General features: G+C 43.2%; 1 protein-coding gene across 3 annotated transcripts in view; it reads left to right on the top strand.

Moving 5' to 3' along the window:
* The window catches only part of THSD4 (thrombospondin type 1 domain containing 4), a 578,933-nt gene that overhangs the window by 247,106 nt on the left and 316,670 nt on the right, over nt 1-15,157 (top strand). For all 3 annotated transcript variants that reach the window (XM_045449229.1, XM_045449231.1, XM_045449230.1), the window contains one exon: nt 14,042-14,178. In XM_045449229.1, the coding sequence (XP_045305185.1) occupies nt 14,042-14,178 (137 nt within the window). The remainder of the gene's footprint in view (nt 1-14,041; nt 14,179-15,157) is intronic.

The raw sequence follows: 15,157 nt of genomic DNA, 5'->3' as shown, positions 1-15,157 counted from the left end.
GCAGGTTTTAGCAAGGTACTTAACCTCTCTGGGCCTCGGTGCCACACCTGTCAAATGGGATGATAATAATAATAATAATAATAATAATAATAATAATAATAATATATCTCTTTTGTGGAGTTGTGAGGATAAGGGGGAATAATGCCCGGGCGGTGTCTCACACAGCACTTGGTACGCTGCGGGTACTACCTAACTAGCCCTGTGAGGCATCATTATTATGAATTGAGAAGTTCCTCTGCATTTTAAGTGTGCTGAGGTCATTGACGAACAGCATGACTCTGGGCAAATGTGTTCCCCTTTCTGAGCTTCCGTTTTCTGCTGTGTAAATTGAGAGAATTAAGTGATAGGTTCTTTCTAGGTGTGAAACTCTATTTAGAGTAGAGATTGCTAGATCAGTGGGGCGAGTATAGTCCGGGGAAGCTTCCAGGAGCAGGTGGACTGAGCCACATCTGGAAGGTCAGGTAGAATTTGTTTAAGCAGAGAATAGAATGTGAGAGACACCAACCAAGATGAAGTGCAAAGCCATGGTGGGAGGAGGGGCATGGGGCATTCGGAGAAAGGGCGTTGGAGTGGGGAGGGTGGTCATTTAGGATTCGTGAGAGAAGAGTGTAGGGCTAGGACAGGTTCTTGAGAGGATCATGCCTCTTTCCTGAAGAAGGAAGTTTTGGGGGGTAATATATTTTAAGATGGATAAATGGGGAGAAGGGAGGCAGGGAGTTGGAATCCGGGAAATCAGTTAGGAGACTGTGAAGCCCTTCTGGCACAGGCTGATGAGGACCTGGGCTGGGGCTTGGCAGGAGAAGTGAAGGGGAAGAGAAGAATCCAGAATGAATGAATGACAGCCTGGTGGCAGAGCAGATATAGGGAGTGAAAGAGGTTTCTCGAGTGCTTGCTGCCCTGGCAGAAATGTGTCCTGTCCCTAAGAAAGTGACTGCGTGCCCTAGAAAGGTGTATCAGTGGTTGTCAACCCAGCCGATGGCCTGGCTTCCACCAGCAGAAGGCTTAGACCCTCACTGGAAGCTGGAAGCCATGGGAAGAAGGCAGGTACAACACAAGATCTGCTTCTACTCACAGCACTTCTGAAACCAAATGTGTGAGTTTTCCACACCAAGCAATTCTCTAATTCTCTGTGGACACCAACCAGATGTCCAACAATTGAATTCAGTTCTGCCACTACTACCCAGAGTCAGTGTAGACCCCACAGGTTAGGGGCTGTCCCGCAAGCCTGCCCCCCACTTCAGACACCATTTACAAGTAGTGGGTCACCACGTTATACCCACTTCTGTCCAACTTGGGTACAAGTAGGAGATTCCCATGACACCCCCCCGGTCAGGTTCGATAATTTGCTAGAATGGCTCACAGAACTCAGGAGAACAGCTTACTGTCACCGGTTTATTAAAGGAGATAGAACCCAGGAACAGCCCGATGGAAGAAATGCACGGGGGGGTGGGTGTGAGGGAAGGAGCTCGAAGAGCTTCTGGGCCCTCGGTGGGCACGCCACCCTCCCGGCACCAGGGCGTGTTCCGCCAACCCAGAAACTTTTGAACCCTGTCGTTTTTACGGAGGATCCCTTACGTAGGCACGAGTGATTAAATCATTGGCTACTGGTGATTAACCCAGTTTCCGGCCCCTTCCCCTCCCCAGAGGTCAGGGTGGAGCTGAAGTTCCAACCCTCTAATCATGCTTTGGTCTTGCTGGTGAGCAGCTCCCACCGTGAAGTTAGAGAGGGCCCACCGAGAGTCACTTATGGTGCTCAGCCTTAGAAACCCGCAACAGAAGCCGAGGCCACTTTATGGAGCCACTGGAGTGAGGCAGGAAACCGGCTTCCTTTAGCTGGCCATCCTGAGAGAGACACAAGGTCCTCAGGTAGCCAAGAAATGCTAGCAGCCACCAGTAGGTGACTCTGGGGCGAGTGGTTCACAGCTGTAACCCATTGGCAGGGCAGCAGTTTGGAACAGGTTTGGGCTGCAGCACAGAGTGGGCGGGTAGTGGTGCAGTTGAACCAGGAAGGAGAACCCAGCCAGCAACCACACCACTGCTCGACACCCTGGGGATGCACCGCCAAAGCTGCCATAAAAAAATGATGCACCTTGGAGTCCCACAGACTTGGGCCCGACTCGGAGCTCTGCCGCCTACCACCTTTGCTTCGGGAGCAAGTCACTGAGCTTGCCTGACCCTCATCCCCCGTAGGTGAGGATTAGCTGAGTTAGGATCAGCGAAGGGCGTGGCACTCAGTAGGTGCTCAATAAACAGTAGGTATATAAAAATTATAAAAGATGGGAATAGGGTTGGCAGCCAGATCCAAATGCAGATGCTAAGGAAAGAGAAGCTCCATTTCTCCCTCTGTCTTCTGCACAGCATGGGCTGTACAGCTCAGAAGGGAACTTCCTTCTTGCAAGGCCTCCTGAAGGTTGCAGTCTTGACGGGCCGGCTTGCCTGGGTAGAACTGTAACCTTTTATTTAGCCAGTCGCGCATCATTTTTTTATGGCAGCTTTGGCGGTGCATCCCCAGGGTGTCGAGCAGTGGTGTGGTTGCTGGCTGGGTTCTCCTTCCTGGTTCAATAGCCTCATTTAGAGCAGTGGTTGTCAAAGTGTGGTTCCAGCGGTGGTATCGCCTGGGAACGTGTTAGAAATGCAGATTCTGGGGCTCCACCCCAGACTTAATCAGAAACTGTAGGCATAGAGTCAGTCCGTCAGTCTGTGCTTTGATGAGACCTCCAGGTGATCCCGAATACGCTGGCATTTGAGAACCACTGCATTCGAGTGTCGCACACTCGAACTGTGTTTAAGTGTGAGCAATGGTGCTAAGAGGAATTTACCGTCTGTGGAACATCGAGCCAATACTTTTTCAGGATTTACAAAAAGACATTTCTGTTCACTGTGAGTCATTTAGATCTCCAAGGCTGTCAGTTAAGTAAGAACATGTGAACTTCTGAAGTTTAAATGATATAGTTACAAGTGCGGGATAGAAGGTTAGGGGTATTAGCAATTGATAAGCTGCATGTTTTTGCATTTAAGTTTTAATGACAGAATGCACCGCAAACAGTTTCCCTTTCAGAACAGGAAAGGCTAAGAATTAGACAGTCTCGTCGCTCTTCTCTTCCGACTTTTTCAGACCAGTTTTCTAATTCCAGAGAAGCGTCTGGGCTCTTAGAGACATGTTCCTCATCTTATTTTCCATAACTTTGTCCTGGAAAATGCAGTCTGGGGGAAAGCAGCTTCAATAGTAATCACCCGCGTCTAGTCCAGAATGCGGAGTTCAAGGGCAGGCAGATCCTTTGTCATAAACAAGAGGAATACTGCATAGATAATGCAGTTGGCAGAGGTCAAGTCTGGCTTGGCTGTGCCCTGGATTATTCACCGCCAGCCAGTGCTGCAAAGCCTGCCCCCAGCTTTGAGCAAACCCCTTTTATTTTATGTCAACCCTGCACGTACACGTAAGACATTGCATCCACGTGTTTCTAATTCGTTTACACTTCACTCATCAGCATGTGTTGGGTAAGTACCCTGCCACGTCCGAGTTTTATGAGCTGCGTTTACGAGGCTGCTTTTCTTGAACAGGGATATCCTATATTCCACCAAAAAACACGGAACTTGAGCCTGGGAAATGAAGGTTTTGGTGCTACACTTGGAGTGAACTTGTGAAGTTTGAATGGACCCGAAACTAAGCACAGATGTTACCCGTTCTCTAAGAATAGCCTCGTGTGTTTAGTCACAGAATCTCTCCTCTTTCCTCACCCGAAAATTTCTCCCTGCATGAGGACAGGAGAATGTGCAGTTCTGGGAAAGGTTTGAACCTTGTTTGCTGCCACTCTTGTTTACTAGCTAATGCAAACCTCCAAAGTAGCAAAGCTAGCTTAAATCCAGGATCTGCTAGCTAAAATCGAGGATCTCCACACTGCAGGGTTTTGCTTTCCTAGAGAGCAACATTTTGTTTTGCTGTCGCACTTAGGCAACGTTCCCGAAAAGACGGCTGGAAGTCTGACAGTTTTGTGTTAATTCTGAACAGAGATGGGAGGAAGCCTACCATCCACGGAAACTGTGCACAAGGACTCCGTTTCTGCGAACTTGAATTGTTGAACCTGAATTTTTTACGCGTTTTTAAAATTAGCTTTTATCATTTATTATTATTTGTAATGTTTCTTTTATTTTTGAGACAGAGGGAGACAGAGCATGAGCGGGGGAGGGGCAGAGAGAGAGGGAGACACAGAATCTGAAACAGGCTCTGGGCTCTGAGCTGTCAGCCCAGAGCCCGACGCGGGGCTTGAACTCACGGACCGCGAGATCGTGACCTGGCTGAAGTCAGACACTTAACCGACTGATCCACCCAGGCGCCCCCTAGCTTTTATCATTTAATCCATGTGTATATTCACAGAAACAAATAGTTCTACAAATGGTGCCCCTCCCCCAGTATTTCTTCCTCCCCAGCTGTTTTAGCTGTTCTTTTTGATTTACCTTCGTATCTATGAATACTGCTTACATTGTTACTTGTGAACTTCTCGGGTTTCAAATATGTTCTGTTGAAGACGAGGATGGAATCCTCTTTCATCATCCTCTCCTACCTCCCCACGTGTGCACACTCCCCATCCCACACCCCCTCGAGGTAATTATGTAATTAGGCTAGAATAGTTACCTTTGAATAGTTACAGCATGACTATGTGCACGCTCCTCACAGCTGAGCCATATGGTGTACTAGCTTAGGTCAGATCTCCAGGATCCAGAGCCTGAGACGGAGATTCGTGCCCAGTGTTTACTGGGGAGTGATCCTGGAACAGCAGCACCTGTGGGGGTGCAAGATGCAGATTGGCGCATCTCTGTGCTGGGCTAGCTTGCGTAGTTACCCAAAACTGAGATAGGGTCGGCCTTTGTACCAGCACATGGACCAGTCTTTGGCTATCCCTGGGGAAGAGGCTTAACCTTTCGTGAGGCAGGTCCCTTAGACTGAGGGCAAGTTCCAGAAAGACACAGCTGTGAGCTACCAGCAGGGGGCACTCCCAGCTGCTGGGGGAATTCTGACTTGGATTGGGTGGTGCTGGTGGGTAATCTGGGCATCACATTGTAGCATCCATTCCCTATGCTGTGATTACTTTTCACCTCCTGAAATCCTTAGTTTCTTTGTTGTTAATAAACACCTTTTTCTCCTTGTCTTCTTTTCTAGGTACTTCACACTAATTTAACCTCCGGCACTTTGAAATTATGTGAATCTTCTTTCAGTAATTTGATTTATCAATATCTTTAAGTTTTTATTAATTTTGAGAGAGAGCACACATGCACACATACATGCACAAGTGGGAAAGGGGCGGAGAGAGAGAATCCCAAACATGTGTCTGTTGTCAGTGTAGAGGTCTACTGTGGGGCTCAGTCCCATGACCCTGGGGATCATGACCTGGGCTGAAATCAAGGGTCAGGCACTCAACCGACTGAGCTACCCAGATGCCCCTAAAATATCAGTATCTTAAAAATTGAGTATTGTCTCCATTTCACCTTCTCCTTGACCCTTCTGATCTGCTCTAGTCCTAGCCTCGTACACACTTGTCTTGTTAAGGTCCCCTTTCATCCCAGTCCTGAGCATTCCCTCTGGATTAGTTCTTCTATTTCCTGGATCCCACACCTTCTACTTTCTTGGTTTGTTCTTTCATTGTGGTAGAACACGTTCTCCAGGAAGTGTCCATGAGAGGAAAATTGTGCAAGAATTGAATTTCTGCAGATGCCTTTATTTTTTCTCAAAGGTTGATAATTTGACTGGATATGGAATTCTGGTGATTGATGTAAAATTCTAGAAATGACTTTCACAAATTACAAGCCATTGCTCGGTTATCTTGTAGCTTTCAAAGTGGTTGTTGAGAAATCCAATACAATACCATTTTAGTTGTTTCCTCTTTGGTAGCCTGTGTTATCTTTTCTTTGTCCCAAGTGTCTTAAAATTCCACAACCATGTGCCTTGGTGTTGTTCACTATCATCCATTCATTGGGAGACACTGCTTAGGTTCCTATAGGTCTTGTGGAGTATGCCAAGAATGCCAGGCCTTGCCCACCCTAAAACCAGGTCATTTCTCAAGATTGTGTTTTCAGTGAGCAACCTTGAAGAATGAACAACATCTCCATCCAGGACAAAAGAGCAGGGCTCCTTATTGCTTCCTGTAGACGCATCGGGTCCTCAAGCACAGTGTTCCTTGCCTACATGTGTAATGTCCCTGTGAGGCGTGGGGGCAAGGGGAACTGACACAAACATGCCAATGCTTGTGATGTTCGCTCTTCCAAAAGCAATAAAGTCCTTTATCTCTGACTCAGGAGTCTTTTTTTTTTGTTTGTTATGTTTATTTATTTATTTTTGAGAGAGAGAGAGCACGTGAACAGGGGAGGGACAGAGAAAGAGGGAGACAGAGGATCCCAAGCAGGCTCTGTGCTGTCAGCATAGAGCCCGCCTCGGGGCTCAATCTCTAGCAAGCCCATGTGAGCGGAATTGTTAAGTCATGACCTGAGCAGAAATCAAGAGTTGGATTCCCAACCGACTAAGTCACCCAGGTGCCCCTCTGACTCAGGAGTCTCGTATCCTCTGTCTATACCCATGAAACATAACAGGCTAACTTATTAATTACAAGTAGGGTAAAATCAAGTCCTACACCTAACACCATTGTCCTGGGCACTTGATGGGCTCCTTCATTCTGGAAACAGAAATTTTTTTTGAGTTATTTATTTGTTGGTTTCCTGGAGATCTACGAAACTGCTGCTGCTGCTGCCTTTTTTTTTTAATAACAGCTTTATTGAGATAAAATTCATATACCATAAAAGCCACCAATTTAAATACTACAATTTAGTGTTTTTAGTATAGTTAGAAAATTGTGCAACCATTACCACTAAATAATTTCAGTATGAACCCCAAGATGAAAGTCCATACCCATTAGCATTTGCTCTGCATTCTGTCCTCTGGCAACTACTAATCTACTTTCTGCCTCTATAGATTTGCCTATTTCGAATATTTCATATAAATGTTATTAGGGGCACCTGGGTGGCTCAGTCAATTGAGTGACAATCGATTTCAGTTTAGGTCACAGTCCCAGGGTTGTGGGATCAAGCCCCATGTCAGTGTAAAGCGTGCTTAGGATTCTGTTTCTCTCTCTCCCTCTGCCCTTTCCCCTGCTTGTGCTCTCTCTCTCTCTCTCAAAAAGTAAATGAATGAATAATGAATAAATAAATAAATAAATAAATAAATAAATAAATAAATAAATGTAATTAGACAATAGGTGACTTTTTGTGACTGACTTCTTTCATTTAGTACACTGTTTTCAAAGTTCATTCTTGTTGTAGCATGTATCAGTACATATTTCCTTTCTGTTGTCCAATAATATCCCACATATGGATAAAACACATTTTATCTATTTATTCATCAGTTGAGGGACATTTATATTGCTTCCACTTTCTAGCTATTGTGAATAATGCTGTTATGCATATTCACGTACACATTTTTTTGGCGTGCGTTTTCATTTCTCATAGTTGTATACCTAGAAGTGGAATTGCTGGGTCATAAGGTAACACTGTGTCAAACATTCTGAGAAACTGCCAAATTTATTCCAAAAAAGCCCTCCCATTTTACAGTCCTTTTAGCATTGTACAAAGGTTCTGATTTCTCTACATCCTTTTCGACTCTTCCTATTGTCTTTTTAATTGTAGCCATCCTAGTGTGTGTGAAATGTTATCTCATCGTGGTTTTGATTTATATTTCTTTAATGATGAATGATATTAAGCATCTTTTCCTGTGCTTGTTAGCCATTTATGTATCTTTGTGGGAGAGGTGTCTATTCAAATTCTTTGTCCATTTTTTTTAATTGAATTGTCTTTTCATTGTTGAGTTATAAAAGTTGTTTACAGATTCTAGATACAAGTCCCTGATACATGATTTGCAAAACTTTTTTCCCATTACTTGTGTTGTCATTTCATTTTCCCAATGGAGTTCTATGATGAAGCCCGACTTAGCTATTTTTTTGTTACTTGTGCTTTTGATATCATATTATCTAAGAAACCATTGATGAATTGACTGTCATGAAGACTTATGCCTAGGTTTCTTGTAAAGATTTTGTAGTTTTAGCTCTTACATTTAGGTTGATGTTCCATTTTAAGTTAATTTTTATATATGATGTGAAGTAGGGGTCCAGCTTCATTCTTTTGCATGTAGATATGCAAAGCTATCCCAACACTATTTATCGCAAAGACTATTTTTCTCTCATTGAATTGTCTTGGCACTTCCGTCAAAAGTCAATTGACCATATATATGAAGGTTTATTTTTGGTCTCTCCATTCTATTCCATCAATTTATATATCAGACTGTCTCCATTGCTGTACTTTCGTAGTATTCAAAATCAAGAAGTATGAGTCTTCCACTTTTTCTTCCTCCAAGGTTATTTTAGCTATTGGTCCCTTGCATTTCCCTATCCATTTCAGGATCAGCCAGTCAATTTCTGCAAAAAAAGACAGCTGGTATATTGACTGAAATTGTGTTGAACCTATACTATAGATCACTTTGGGGAGTATTGCCATCTTAACAATCTTAAGTCTTTTGATTCATGAACATGGAATGTCTTCCCATTTATTTAGATCTTTATTAGTTTCTTTCAAAAATATTTTGTAGTTTTCAGTGTATAAGTCTTAAACTTCCTGTGTTTAATTTATTCCCAAACGTTTCATTCTTTTTGATGCTGTTGTAAATGAAATTGTTTTCTTAATTTCATGTTCAGATTGTTTATTGATAGTGTGTAGAAATACAATTGATTTTTGCATATTGATCTTATATCCTGTAACTTGGATGAACTTTTTATTAATTCAGATACTTTTTTGGTGCATTTAAATTGTCTGTTTTATATACAAGATCAGGTCATCTGTGAATACAGATAGTTTTACTTATTCCTTTTCAATCTGGATGCTTTTTTTTTTTTTTTTTTTTTTTCTAACTGCCCTGGTTAGAAGTCCTTTTTGTTTCTATAAAATCAATAGTAATGTTCCCCCTTCGTTCCTGATTTTAGTGTTTTGAGTCTTTTCTCTTTTATTCTTAGTCGATCTAAAAGTTTGTCAATTTTGTTTTTTACAAAGACCAACTCTGGGTTTCATTAATTTTCTCTGTTGCCTCTCCCTTCTCTATATAATTTATTTCCATTCTAGATTTCTTCCTTCTGTTGACTTTAGGTTTAGTTTGTTCTTCTTTCTCTAGTACTTAATGTGGGAGATTAGGTTATTGATTTGAGATTTTTTAACATGGGTGTTTACAGCTATAAATTTTCCTCCAAGCACTGCTATATCTGCATCCCATAAGTTTTGGTGTGTTGTATTTTTATTTTTATTTACCTCAAAGTATTTTCTTATTTCCCTTGTGTGTTTTTTTTTTTCTTGATCAGTCATTTAGAAATATGTTGTTTAGTTTCCACATATTTTTGAAATCCCCAAACTCCTCTCTGGTTTTGATTCCTAATTTCATTCCATTGTGGCAAGTGAACATATTTTGTATGACTTCAATCCTTTTAAATTTATTAAGGCTTGTTTTATTATTTAACATTTGTTCCCTCCTGGAGACTATTTCATGTACACTTGAGAAGAATGAGTGTTTTGCTGTTGTTGGGTAGGAACTATAGATAGCTCTTAGGTCTAGTTGGTTCAGAGTGCTGTTCAAGTCTTCTGTTTCCTTGCTGATCTTCTGTCTAGTCATTCTATTCATTATTGAAAGTGTGGTATCAACATTTCAAACTATTATTATTGAATGGTCTAGTTCTCCTTTCAGTGCTGTCAGTTTTTGCTTCATGTACTTTGGAGCTCTGTTGTTGTCTTCCTAATGCATTGACTCTTGTTATTATAAAATGCTACTATTTGTCTCTAGTAACAGTTTTTGTCTTAAAGTCTGTTTTGTCTCATAGTAGTATAGCCTGCTCCAGCTGTCTTTTGACAGTGTTCTCATTGCTTTTATGAAGGAGTTAATTTTCAGAGGCTTTTAGCTAACCATTCTGGAAAATGGAATCGCTAACTACTTCTTAATCACCCTTACAGATTTTCCCCCCGTTTTTAGGCCTTCTTTCTGCCCTATTTCCAAAGTTACCTCTTGGAGATGCAACAATACTAGGTAGCTTCGATGCTTCAATTCCTGCTTAGGATCAGTTTTCTTGGGTCTGCTACGTCATTTCCATGAGTCCTTTGCTTCCCATCTTCCAAAATTTTGTAACTATTAATTCCTTTTCTATTTCCTTTGCCCTTTATCACTTGAAAAATGTCTTTACTCTTATATCAGGGGGCTTTCCAAGGGGACACAGTTCAGGGAGTGATTTAAATATTGAACCGTATTTGAGAGTAAATCCTTTAGTTGTTAGCTGTTTTATTCTAAGTAACCTGAATTCTCTTGTGTGATCTCCAGAGTTTAATAAGAAGAGAGATTTTTTTAGCTATCATGGATCCAGATACCTGGCAATTCTAAGTTTAATTACAGATAGTGCTTATATTATCTTTGAAACTTGGGTGTGGAATTTGAACATCTTTGATTCAAAATAAGAATGGTCAGCTGCTTCTAGCTCTTCTCTCACTGTTTGACTTTTCTTAGAGCAGTGGCTGTGAAATGTGTGCACCAGAATCACTCTGAGGGCTTATTTAAAATATAGCTTGCCTGAGTCTCTGATGCAGGACTAGGAGGCGTGGCCTCAGAATCTACATTTTCAACAAGTTCTGGTCCTGGGACACAGAATCACCCTCTCAGTGTGTGGAATATAAAGGTGTTCCCTTTGGGGGTGGGGAGGACAGAGAAGGAGAGCAATAAGAGAATCAGGGGGAGAAGGAGATGCCCGCTTTGCTCTCAGCCCACTTCCCCCCGCTGGTGGCCACTCTTCTGTTTTCCTCCTCTCTCTCTGCTGGTAAAACCAAGCCAAGATCTGCTTAGAGAAGACGCTCTTGGCTCTTGGCTTCTCTTCTATAGAGAAGTATAACTATATTCACAGAAGAAAAAAAGGAATGAAGTGATTATCCATGAGAAAACTTAATCTGAGGCCCTGCAAATATAGTTTTAATGTAGTTTAAAAAGAATTTTTTTTAATGTTTATTTATTTTTGAGAGAAAGAGAAAGAGAGACAGAGCATGAGCGGGGGAGGGGCAGAGAGAGAGGGAGACAGAAACCGAAGCAGGCTCCAGGCTTTGAGCTGTCAGCACAGAGCCAGATGTGGGGCTCGAACCCTCAAACGGCGCGATCGTGACCTGAACCAAAGTCAGACACTTAACTGACTGAGCCAGCCAGGCGCCCCTATTTTTATGTGGAATTTTAAGGTGGCTGGGGAGTAGACACAGGGCCTAAAGAAGTGAGTCCTTGTGTACTTTTATGAGACACACTAGGTTGAGCATTGCCAAGGCAACAGGCCGTCTGATAGTTCTGATGGGCGGTCAGTTGTCCGCAGGGCTCTATTATCTGCTAGGAGCCCCCTCTTTCCTTCTTGCAAGTCTGAGGCAGCAGCAACACTGAACCACATAGGTAGAGGTCAGACCTAGAGGCAGGAGATGTGCAGACTTCAGGCCAGTCCTCCAGGTTACTTTCATGTAGCCTTTTGGAAATTCTGCCATAATTGCCCCACATTCAGCCAGAATGTTCTCCTGTAGTATGTAGAATGTTCTCAGGATGTTGTTCTGTAGTATGGTTCCGAATAGGGAGAAATAAAATTGTGGCTGCAAAAGCTAGTGTCCCAAAGGCTAGAGGTAGTTGGGAGAGAGCCAGGAGAAGTGAGAACTCAAAACTCTGGCCCCTCCTGAGGCTGCCTCTCAGACGCTGTTATTACTTGAAATGCAATGCACCTGGTTAGTTCCTGCTGTCACTTCAGAAAATGAAGAGCTGGGAAGGAAGAAGCAGGGTCCAGGTAGATAGATGACCTGAGGAAGCAAGCTTTGGGGACTACTTTACCTCTAACTTGTCACCTCCTTTCTTAGGCCTTTGTGGTGGTATGTTTTTAATCTAGGAAATGATGACTTGGTTTTAGATAATTCCCGAAGGCACTTCCATCTTTGGTATTCTTGGATTTTTCCAACATCACCTCTTCTATCTTTTGGGCAGCCAGGGTACGAAACCCTGCCTCTTGACTTCTAAGATAGAGCTTAACGTACATAGAAGATTCAGTGTTCCCTAAACCATGTGGTCCCAGAGGCTCCATGTTATTTCCTGTTAGTGGTTTTCAATGGCTTTGGAGTGAAGTTCATTGCTATGACAGTCAGGCAGCTACACTGGGGAAAATATGATGTATTGTGTTGTGTAGGAAAGAGTCAGTGTTATCCAATCCAGTAATCAGATTTTCAGACAAAGGCATGACCCTGGAACATGCTGTCTATGACTGAGCAAAGCGTTAGTCTTGTCTCCAAAAACAGTTAAAAAAAAAAAAAAAAAAAAAAGTCAGTATGTACTTGGCTTGTCTGTTTTGGATATAGAAATACATCTTGCCTGAAAATTTGTCTCATTCTTATTTTGGAGGCAAATAAATTGTTCTGAAGATATTAGTAGCAGCAGTAATTAATTAGCATGTATTGAGCACTGACTGTGTGCCAGGCTCGGTGTGAAATAACAGAAATATAGAGAAAGACTCTGTAAGGGAATATATCTCATTGGGGGAGACGAGAGAAAGGCAAAATATACAATTTTAAAAAGGCCAGTGTTTACTTATTCATCCCTCCTCTTATTCCTCAGGGACTGGTAGAGCATCTGCTATTTGCCCGCCTCTGTACTGGATGCTGGCGGTACAAAAGTGAATACACCAGGCATGTCCCTGTGGTCCCTCAAGACTCTGCTTCAGTGAAGTTTGGTTAACCTTATTGTAGAGGGGGCCAGATCAGATGGCTGGATGTACAGGCAAGGTCGGGATCCACGGAGGGCTTCCTAGAGGAAGTGACCTGGGAACGAAAGCAAAGTAGAAATCGATACTAGCCAAGTAAGGCAAAGGCAGAAGAACAGTTAAGCAATAGCTGGAGAGAGGAAGTGCTTAGTTGGGTACACAGCAAGGATGTAAGGAGAAACAGTAGGAAATGAGACTATAAAGGTAGGCAAGATTCAGTTCTTGACAGATGGTTTATCTCTTGCTGAGGACTTTGGATTTCAACCCAAGGTGATACGGAAACCACTTAAATATCTCATAATGGAGGAGTTATTACAGGAAACTCTAGCCGTTTAAAAGAACATAAAGATGATATAATTGCGTAGATATTCAGTAACAATTTTTTTAAAGCAGAACATAAAAATTGTGTGCTCACTGTGATTGCTGATAAGTAAGATATAATTGTGACTATGTTAAAACTTGGGAGGACTTCTAAAAGTGGAGTCTATTATTTGCATCGTGGGATTCTTGAAGAATCCCTTTATGATATCTGCTCAGCATCGAATGTCTACTATATGTCCATAGATCAAGACACAATCCCTTCCCTCGACCAGCGACTGTGGGGAGATCTAGTAACTTGGATGAAGTTTTTATTTATTTATTTTTTATTTTTTGTAAGTTTATTTATTTATTTTGAGAGAGACAGAGATAGCGTGCGTGGGGGAGGGGCAGAGAGAGAGGGAGGGGGAGAGAGAGAATCCCAGGCAGGCTCTGTGCTGCCAGCATAGAGCCCGATGTGGGGCTTGAACTCATGAAACTGTGAGATCATGACCTGAGCCGAAACCAAGAGTCAGATGCTCAACCAACCGAGCTACCCAGGTGCCCCTGATGCAGTGTTTTTAAAGTGTGTGATTATGAGACGTCTGGAATAGGCAAACCCATAGATAGCAAGTAGATGGGTTGTTGCCAAGGTCTGGAGGGAATGACAGCGAACAGGTCCAGGGCTGTTTTCTGGGGGTGACAGAAATGCTCTGGAATTAGTGGTGATGGTTGTACAACATTGGGAATAGACTCAACACCACTGAATTGTACACTTTGGCTAAAATGTTTATTTTTATGTTATTATGTCGTGTGAATTTTATCTCAGTGCAGAGAATACCAGAAGAAAAAAAAGATGCTTTTTTTTTCTTTCTTTCTTTCTTTTTTTTTTTTTTTTTTTTTTTTTTTGGTAGTAAAGGGCAATCGGAAGTGTGAGTTGAACTGCCAGGCGATGGGCTACCGCTTCTATGTCCGGCAAGCCGAGAAGGTCATTGACGGTACCCCCTGTGACCAGAATGGCACGGCCATCTGCGTGTCTGGGCAGTGCAAGGTAAGTGCCCCGGGCTGGGTGTCTGTAGCACGTTCTCAGGGTGTTTGATCTGAGACTGCCAACTCCATTATGGGTGGCCAAGCTGTGACCCGCTGCTGCCCCACAACCCCCAGGGGCACGGAACCACGAGCTCTGGGAGAAGCAGGCTAAGATAGGGCAGATTGGTCCTCTCTGTGTTTTTGATCCTTGGGAGTCGCCACGGCTCGGTCTGGTATTTCAAGTATTGAGTGATTTATATGTACACCCTGTGCATCCAGAGGGACTCGGTGATCCTTCCTCGCCTCTGAAGTGGAGGTGATGAAAGGCGCTGCCAGATCAGTCAAGAAACGGTGGGCATCATGAGGGTGGCATTTTAAGGGCATGGTGTGTATTCTATCTCTTGCCTCCCACCAGATGGGCAGGCTTCCAAGTGAAAGGTGTTCCCTGCCTTTTGTAGCAGAGCAGTACCTCAAACGGGAATTTTCAGCCCCTTCGGACCCGTGAAGTGTGTTCCAGGAACTCCTTGCCCTGCGTTCTGCAAATACGTGGGGCTTGAGAGAATCCTTGTGGGGTGCTAACCAGTGACGGAAAGCACCATTTGGTCAGAAATAGGCACCTTAGATGAGGTGGCCCAGATTCCATAGCCGCTTTAATTTGGGCCTGGAACTGCCACCCTTCTTGCGTCTATCAATGTATCGACGGATCTAAGCCTCTAGCAGGTACATGACTCTTTGGGGCCCAGACTAAAACTCCATCTTAATGAACACTCAGTAGCTGGCAGGCTTGACTTTCATCAAAGGAAGAGCTCTTTGGTTATCACCTCTGAAAGTTCCTGTTACGCTCTGTATGTAATTGCTCAGTATCAAAGTTACTAAAGGATGGTCGATAAGCACAGCCTTCCCTTTCCAGACTTGTTTTTGAGAGAGGGGGTGGGGGTCGGGGGGGGGGGCTGAGCTGTCAGCAGAGAGCCTGATGCAGGGCTTGAACTCGCCGCGAGATC

The sequence above is a fragment of the Leopardus geoffroyi genome, chromosome B3 (genome assembly GCF_018350155.1).
Source record: "Leopardus geoffroyi isolate Oge1 chromosome B3, O.geoffroyi_Oge1_pat1.0, whole genome shotgun sequence".
Taxonomy (NCBI): Eukaryota; Metazoa; Chordata; class Mammalia; order Carnivora; family Felidae; genus Leopardus; species Leopardus geoffroyi.
Note: the sequence above shows the minus strand (reverse complement) of the source record. Positions and strands in the feature narration are given on the sequence as shown.